This window comes from Notechis scutatus, chromosome 6, assembly GCF_049901735.1.
Source record: "Notechis scutatus isolate UNSWTSFEM ecotype Mainland chromosome 6, rNotScu1.2, whole genome shotgun sequence".
Lineage (NCBI taxonomy): Eukaryota > Metazoa > Chordata > Lepidosauria > Squamata > Elapidae > Notechis > Notechis scutatus.
In genome coordinates, this window is record NC_142014.1 from 82,433,322 (window position 1) to 82,442,561 (window position 9,240).

The 9,240-nt window shown below is 43.3% G+C and overlaps 2 protein-coding genes across 2 annotated transcripts; both read right to left on the reverse strand.

Annotated features, from left to right (window-relative positions):
• Positions 1-960, reverse strand: LOC113429507 (olfactory receptor 5T7-like). Its single transcript, XM_026692013.2, has one exon. It carries the CDS (start codon positions 958-960, stop codon positions 1-3), a length of 960 nt encoding a protein of 319 aa, XP_026547798.1.
• Positions 961-7,811: 6,851 nt separating this feature from the next.
• Positions 7,812-8,771, reverse strand: LOC148130279 (olfactory receptor 5V1-like). The gene has a single exon (XM_087969145.1). The coding sequence runs from the start codon at positions 8,769-8,771 to the stop codon at positions 7,812-7,814; it is 960 nt and encodes a 319-aa protein (XP_087825271.1).
• Between the last annotated feature and the right edge of the window lie 469 nt (positions 8,772-9,240).

Below are 9,240 nucleotides of genomic sequence, written 5' to 3' on the forward strand. Positions count from 1 at the left end.
TTAGTGCTTTCCAAGAAATGCATCATCTTTCTCCTGAATGCTCAGAAGTTTTTGCAGGGCCCCTTTGACCTCCTTGTTTCTAAAGCTGTAGATTAGAGGGTTCAGCATGGGGGGGACAATACAATATAACATGGAGATCAGGGTGTCCACCCCCAAGGAGTAGCCTGCACTTGGACGGTTGTAATTCAAGTTGATCATCCCAAAGTAGACAATGACGGTAATCAAGTGGGCAGCGCAGGTGGAGAAGGTCTTTCTCCTTCCAGTGCTGGAACGGATCTTCAGAATTGTAGATAGGATGTAGACATAGGAAATGACAACAAGGAGGAAAGGGCTCAGACCCACAAAGACACTTGCTATGTGAAGAGCCATCTCATTGGTGTAGGTGTCACTGCAAGCAATTTTCAGGAGTGGTGGAACATCACAGAAGATGTGATGGATCTTGTTGGCTGCACAAAAGGCCAAATCAGTGGCCAGGGCAGTGTGAATGGCAGAGTCAATCATGCCCCAGACCCACGAAGCCATAGCCAGAGGGACTCGGACCTTCCTACCCATGAGTTGCGTATAGTGCAAAGGTTCACAGATCGCCGCATAGCGGTCATAGGCCATCACAGCCAGTAGTGCAGATTCAGTTCCCGCAAAGCTCATGAGGAAGAACATCTGGGCCATGCACTCGTTGTAGGAGATGGTGGGCTGTTGGCGCAGGAGGTTCACCAGGATGGTGGGGAGGGTGACCGAGGAATAGCAAATGTCTAAGCAGGACAAATGGCTGAGGAAATAGTACATGGGACTGTGGAGGCGTGAATCCAGCTGGATCAAGATGAATATCATTGAGTTGGCCACCAAGGTGATGAGGTAGATGGCCAGAAACAGCAGAAAGAAGAAAGGTTGACCTCTGGGCATGCCAGAGAAACCCAGGAACAAAAATTCAATCACCTGCAGGGTCTGATTGACACCTTCCATGAGGTCCCTCAAGCTTTGGTGGACAAGGTTGGAATGCAGCAGAATTGAGAAGTAGCGGCAGCTTTCAAATCACAGCATGAAGAAGAAGCTAAGACGAAAATACATACCTGGTTGTAAAAAATGATAAAACAGCATATAGACATGAAACCAGAAATACTCCTATTGGGCATTCTATCAGAAAAATATGATAAAGAGTCTATGTACTTGATTTTACAGGTACTAACTGCAGCTAGAATTGTTTATTCTCAACATATACAACTGGTGCCTTGGAAAATAGCCCGACCCCTCCCTCCTCTCTGGGGCAGCCCCTCAAGTATTGGAAGACTGCTATCCTGTCTCCCCTGGTCTTTCTCTTCCCTAGATTAGCTAGACCCAGTTCCCGCAACCATTCTTCATAGGTTTTAGTTTCTAAGATGAAAGCCTTTCCAATTTTTCCCCCAAGGCATGATTAAAAAAGGGGGACGAGCTTCTTCTTACAAAAAACATGCAATTTATGCACCTTCCAGACAACGGTTGGTGTTGAGGAGGTGCATCTGAAATGGTTAGTGCCTTAATCTCCCTCCCTCCCTCCCCCCTCCACACACTCTAGGTGGATCTGCAGTCCCTTTGCCCCCTAAGTTGCTCACCTGGATGAAGCTAGAAGGTATAGCTTCTTTTTTCCTTCCCTACTCCACTGTAGACCTTTCTGCCTTGAGGAGGGTCTCACTTCCTTTCTCAGCCTCTTTCAGGCATTGGAGATGCCATATCTTCCCTGCGTTCATCCTGTGTCACAGATGTTGATGAAAGAAGCAACACAATTTTTATGGTGCCTGACATGTCCCTGGAGTTGGCTTGCATCACAAAGGAGGAAAAGCAAAGCATCTACGTGCTTCTCACTTGGGAGTTGCTTTTGAAAGCTTTGGGACTTTGGGATAAAGTCTGGAAGCTAAGAACTTAGACCCCAAACATGGCAACTTGGCAACTTTAAGACTTGTGAACTTGGGAGTTGAAGTCCACAAGTCTTAAAGTTGCCAAGTTTGGGGACCAAGTTTTCTTTGTATGCTGTCGATAATGTTAATTTATAATTCCTGTCCCATAGCTCACCGGAAGCTTTCAAGAAGAGACTGGATTGTCATTTGTCAGAAATGGTGTAGGGGCTCCTCCTTGGGCAGGGGGTTGGACTAGATGACCTACAAGGTCCCTTCCAACTCTGTTAATCTGTTAAATCTGATTATTTTGCTGAAGAGACTTAGCAGCCAAAGCTCTTGGTTTCCATGGAGCAGTGTAGCTCTGCAGATGGGTATGTCTGCTCTATAATTTGTGTCACGGTACAGCTGGAGCTTCTGAGAAGGACGTGGCCAGAAGGTTTCTTGAGTCAACTACACTCTGTGATTTTTACATTATAATGAGTTTTCAAGTTATTAAAGTTCAATTCTTTAGGAAATTCTTGGCGAGTTTGAACCGGTCCTTATCCAAATTTCACATTCTTGTTCTTACTTCAAAGAACAAGAAACATGAATGAAATATGCTTTTTGTTACTGAAAACATTACTCAAAGGGGCCCCTCTTCTCCTGCTCCCATCACCAGCATGATAGGAATTGACTGGCTATGGTTACTGTTTGACTGGGATGATGGAAGGTCTCCTGCCTTTAGCTTTGGGTTGGACTGGTAGATCTCAAAGTCCCTTCCAGCCCTATGATTATATGAGATAGATTAGAAATAATAGATAGATGATAGGTAGGTAGGTAGGTAGGTAGCAGAGGTGGGTATTCAGCAGGTTCTGACCAGTTCTGGAGAACCAGTAGTGGAAATGTTGAGTAGTTTGGAGAACCAGCAAATCCCACCTCTGACTGGAGATTTTACAGTATCCTTCCCCTGCCAGGCCCACCAAACAATGCCCACAGAACCGGTAGTAAAAAAATTTGAATCCCACCAGTGGGTAGGTAGGTAGGTAGGTAGGTAGGTAGGTAGGTAGGTAGATAGATAGATAGATAGATAGATAGATAGATAGATAGATAGATAGATGGATGAGATATACAGTATATGAGAGAGAGAAAGATAGATAGATAGATAGATAGATAGATAGATGAGATATACAGTATATGATATAGATAGATAGATAGATAGATAGATAGATAGATAGATAGATAGATAGATAGATAGGTGGATTGATGGATGGATGGATGGATGGATCAGCCTTTCATCCTGGAGTTGTGGATACTCCCATCACTGGTGGTTTTCAATAAATGTTTAGACAACTCTTTGTCCAGAATGGTATAGGGTCTCTTGCCTTGAGCAGAGGTTGGACTAGAAGATCTTTCTTTCTAGCCCTCTTTCTAGTCCTTACTAGTACCATGATTTTATGTTGTACATAAACCAGATGTACCCAGGAGTGAGGAACCATTTGTTTTCCGTTATGGAAATGTCAACAATTGCAAGCTCTTATCTTCTCAATGATGTACAACACAATTATTCTGCTGCCTATCAAGGATGTGTGACCAGAGGATTAGGGTTAGAACATAGAATAACATAGTTGAATGGGACCTTGTAGGTCTTCTAATCCAACCACCTGATCAAGCAGGAGACCCTACACAATTTCAGATAAGTTGCTGTCCAGTCTCTTCTTTAAAAACTCCAGTTATGAAGCACCCACAACTTCTGAAGGCAAGTCCTTCTGAGCGTCAGGAATTTTTTTTTCTTTAATTCTTAATTGCTTCTCTCCTTGATTAATTTCCATTCGTTATTTCTTGTCTTGCCTTCTGATAATTTGGAAAAGAGGTTGATCCTCTCTTCTATTTGGCAGCCTGTCAAATACTGGAATTCTGCGATCATATCCCCCTTAGTCCTTCTTTTCACTGGACTAGACATACCCAATTCTTCATAAGTTTTAGCCTCCAGCCCCCTAACCATTGTTGTTGCTGTTCTCTGTACTCTTCCTGGCATTCAACACCTTTCTGATATTCAACACCTGGCATTCAACACCTTTTTGATATTGTGGTGACCAAAACTGGATTCAGTATTCCAGGTGTTACCAAGGCTTTATAAAGCAGTACTAAGACTTCACGTGATTTTGAATCTATGCCTCTGTTTATCCAACCAAGGATTGGATTGGCTTTTTTGGCTGCTGCTGCACATGGCTGGCTCATGTTTAAGTGATTTCCCACGAGGACTCCAAGGTCCCTCTCACAGTTACTGGTACCGAGTCAACTTTCATCCAGTCTGTACTTTTCTTGCCTAAGTGTAAAATCTTTTATCCACATTGAATTTTATTTTTCTTAGAGAGGGCCCAGTGTTCAGGTCTGTAAAGATCCTTTTGGATCCTGAACTTGTCTTGAGGGGTTTTGCCTATTCCTGCCAGCTTGGTGTCATCTGCACATTTGATGAGTTCCTCATCTGTCCCCTCATTTAAATCATTTATGAAGATGTTGAAGAGTCCTGGGCCTAAAACTACTTACTTCCCTCCGTGTTGATGTAGTTCTGCTGAGAATTCCACATTGAGTATGGTATGTCAGCCAGTTACAAATCCATCTGGTGGTGATGCTGTCTATCCCACATTTTTCTAGCTTCCCAAGCAGTAGGTTGTGGTCTACTCTGTCAAAAGCCTTGCTGAAATCTACATATATTATGTCCACAGCATTTAGCTGGTCCATTAATGTAGTAACTTGCTCCAAGAATGAAATAAGAATTGTTTGGCATGATTTGTTTTTGAAGAAGCCATGTTGGCTTTGGGTTATGACTTTGTTTGCATCTAGGTGTTTAAAGATTTGTTGACTGATCATCTTTTCTAAGATGTTCCCAGGTATTGTGGGTTGGTTTCATTACCAACTAGGTGACATCTTCAGTGGACTCTAGGGGAAGTCAGTGTTAGTGTTCTTCTACTTATAAGGCCTTCGTGTGACCAGTAGGTCTTGTGATGGGAAGGTCACATCAGGTGAGGGTCTTGTGATGGGTTAGGTGTGGGTCATGCTGAAGATGTTACTTAGCCTGGTAACAAAACGTTTGGAATTCAACCCATAAGCTCAGAGAATGAACCTCCACCTTCATCCTACACCCGAGCTCCAGATATTCCACACTATCACAAAGAAACAATGAAGGGTGTCCATCTCCAATTTCTTCACTACCTTTGTCTTACTTGCCAAGTGACACAACAGTCTACAATCCTGCCTGAGGTAGGGAAGTGGAAAAGGGTTGCCTCATCTTGCAAATGGGCTATCAGAAGCTGCTTCTTCCTAATTAATTTTTTTATTTTTTTAAATTTATTTATTTGTCCAACATGTACAAGATAACAAGTATAGGCATGGACATAAACAGGAACGAAGGAAGTAAATAGAGGTAAATAGGGACAGTAGGACAGGGACGGTGGACATGCTGGTGCGCTTATGCAGGCCCCTAAGAACCTCTTAGGAGTGGGGTGAGGTCCACAGTAGACAGGTTGAGGCTGTTGAAGCTGTGAGGGGTTTGAGGTTGTAACCATGGAGTCAGGTAGTACATTCCAGGCATTGACTACTCTGGGGCTGAAGTCGTATTTTCTGCAATTGAGTTTGGAGCGGTTTACCTTGAGTTTGTATTGATTGTTTGCTTGTGTTTTATTGTGGTTGAAGCTGAAGATGTTGTTGACAGGCAAGAAGTTGTTCTAGCAGATAATTTTGTGAACAATGCTTAGATCGGACCACAGGTGGCGCAGTTCTAGATTGTCCAATTTGGGTCTCCAGATTCTGCACTCCTACTGTTCCACTCACATGGGAATTCTGGATGTATTTTAGGGTGAAATCAATGAAAATTCAGAAAAACAAACAGAGGTTTTGTCCAAGATACACATCTTTTATTCCAATTGTTCTGCTCATCATCTATCTCCACTCATTGCCCAACGCAGTCTTCTCCTTATAGTTATAATATTAAAATGTAGTATTTTTGAATAATGGGGTTCTATTGTGCCAAATCTTTGATTGGCTCCCAAAGAGCTGAGGGACAGTCAATAATTTTTGTTCATCATTTCACAAAATCTGAAGGAACCACAGGGAGGTGGAGGTCAAGGGGAAATTGAAGAGGGGAAAGATCCTTCTGGAAATACCTTGAGTAGCATATCGCAGGTAGGCAAGTTCTCCGGATCTTTTTTTCCTCTTTCCACTTTAACTAATTAAATCAAAATGAGGACATAGGAAGGAAGGGTACGGCAGGTAGAATCCCAAATGTCATTGAGCCAATGAGATTTATTGGAATTTACATCTATACAATTTGAATCCCACCACTATGGAAAAACCATTGCTGGTGGTGAGTAGAAGAGGATATACAGAGAGACTTGGGAGGAGACCAAGTTTTTCCTTCACAGACTTCAAGGAGGTGCATCTTCCTTCTCCTGAGAGCCCAGAAGATTTCGTAGGGCCCCTTTGACCTCTTTGTTTCGGAGGCTGTAGATTAGGGGGTTCAACATGGGAGTGACAACACAATATAGCAGTGGTTCCCAACCTTTTTTTTGCCCCACACCCCTAAAGAAATTTCACTCGAACCTTGCACCCCCTGAAATAAATAATAAATAAAAATGCCAACATATAGCTAATATCCTATTATTTACCTGGACTTTTCTCGCACCCCCTGGAATATCGTCTCGCACCCCCAGGGGGTGCAAGCACCCCAGGTTGGGAACCCCTGCAATATAGGAAGGAGACCAGAGTGTCCATGCCTAAGGAGTAGCCCACACTCGGACGGTTGTAATTCAAGTTGATCATACCATAGTAGAGAATGACGGTAATCAAGTGGGCAGCGCAGGTGGAGAAGGTCTTTCGACTTCCAGTGCTAGAACGGATCTTTAGAATTGTAGATAAGATGTAGATATAGGAAAAGACAACAAGGAGAAAAGGGCTCAGACCCACAAAGATACTTGCTATGTGAAGAGTCATCTCATTGATATAGGTGTCACTGCAAGTAATTTGAAGAGCCCTATTCTACATAATCGAGATGTGTCCAAGGTTGAGGAATCATTTGTTTGTCATTATGAAAATGTCAACCATTACAAGCTCTTTTCTCCCCAATCATGTTCAACACAATTATACTGTGGCCCATCTGGGATGCCTGAGACCACCAAGTTAGGCTTAGTGTAAGTCACATGGAAGGAATGTCTGGATGACAATTTGATGGAAGGATTTGGGGCGGAACAAAGAATTTCTAAGATTTTATTTTGTTTAGATAAGCATTTTGGAGAGGAGAAATAATGAGCAAACACAAATGGCTAACTTATCATGAGCTACTACAATTTGTCAATGGGAATGTAAATTAAGACCAAGAGAAGAACCGGTGGTAGAGGAATATAGTTTTCAGTGGGTTTTTAAATTTAGAATTATTAAAAGATTTAAACTAGATGAAATAATCTACAGTTTTGACACTGTTAAGACTAGGTTTGAAGCAGGATTGTGTACAAATGTTGAAAGTGAAAACAAGGGAACTTGTTGAGAGGGCTAAATTCTTTGATCAAATTAAAGACTATATCTCGGTTTATTATTACTGGAAACCCTTATGAATGAAGTAGAAAAAATTAACTTATGATTTATGATTTTAAGAATGAAACGTGATACCCTGTAGAAAGAAGCACTTATAATAACTTTCACTTATAATTTCTGTGGAGAAGATTGGAATCAACTGCTTCCTCCCTTCCCTTCCCTTCCCTTCCCTTCCCTTCCCTTCCCTTCCCTTCCCTTCCCTTCCCTTCCCTTCCCTTCCATTCCCTTCCGTTCCCTTCCCTTCCCTTCTAGGGTTCCCTAGAATCTCCCCAGAATCTCCCACCCTTCCTTCCCCTGTGTGACCCCTTCCCCTCCAACTGTTGCTATTTTACAGACAAGAATATGCAGAGAGGGCATGAAGGCGATCCCATTTTTCCTTCATTGCTTTCCAGGTGGTGCATCTTCCTTCTCCTGAATGCTCAGAAGTTTTTGTAGGGCCCCTTTGACCTCCCTGTTTCGGAGGCTGTAGATTAGGGGGTTCAGCATGGGGGTGATGATACAATATAAGATGGACATCAGGGTGTCCACCCCCAAGGAGTAGTCTGCACTGGGACGGTTGTAATTCAAGGCGGCCGTCCCAAAGTAGACAATGACAGTAATCAAGTGGGCAGCGCAGGTGGAGAAGGTCTTTCTCCTTCCAGTGCTGGAATGGATCTTCAGAATGGTAGATATGATGTAGATGTAGGAAATGACAACAAGCAGGAAAGGGCTCAGACCCACAAAGACAGCTGCCGTGTGAAGAGCCATCTCATTGACATAAGTGTTGCTACAAGCAATTTTCAAGAGTGGTGGGACATCACAGAAGATGTGATGGATCTGGTTGGCTCCACAGAAGATCAAGCCAGTGGCCAGGACAATGTGGATGGCTGAGTTGAGTAGGCCCCAGATCCACGAAGTCATAGCCAGAGGGACTCGCACCTCCCTACTCATGAGTTGAGAATAGTGCAAAGGTTCACAGATGGCCGCATAGCGGTCATAGGCCATCACAGCTAGCATCGCGCCCTCAGATCCAGCACATGCCACGAGGAAGAACATCTGGGCCATGCACTCGTTGTAGGAGATGGTGGGCTGCTGGCATAAGAGGTTCACAAGGATCTTTGGAACCGTGACTGAGGAATAGCAAATGTCTAAGCAGGACAAATGGCTGAGGAAATAGTACATGGGACTGTGGAGACGTGAATCCAGCTGGATTAAGATGAATATCATTGAGTTGGCCGCCAAGGTGATGAGGTAGATGGCCAGAAACAGCAGAAAGAGGAAGAGGCGTCCTCTGGGCATGCCAGAGAAACCCAGGAACAAGAATTCGGTCACCTGCAGAGTCTGATTGGCACCTTCCATCAAGTCCCTCAAAAGTTAGAATTCATGGGTAGCCTCTGGTTTTAAACCAGCACATGAAGAAGAAGCTTCACAAGCATGAGTCAACCGCAGGACTTCCCCAAAGCCACCTGGAATAATTAAACAACGTATGGCATGAATAAAAAAAATGTCAGCAATCCTGTTCAAAAAGGCAGAATCATGAATGAAGAAGAACTCTGGGAATGAGAAGCTGAATTCCTTCCCTGGGCTCTGTTCATCCAGGATCCCTTACCTGTTTTCAGGGTCCACACCAGGGAGTCATCCATACATTCACTAAGTAGAGGGGATTGGCACAAGTTAGTAAGACACACACAGTGTACAAGGAGCGATACTAAGGAAATTGTCAGGGTTCCGACCAGTGGTGGCTTTCAATTTTTTTCAGTTTAGTTTAGTTTAGTTTAGTTTAGTTTAGTTTAGTTTAGTTTAGTTTAGTTTAGTTTACTTTACTTTA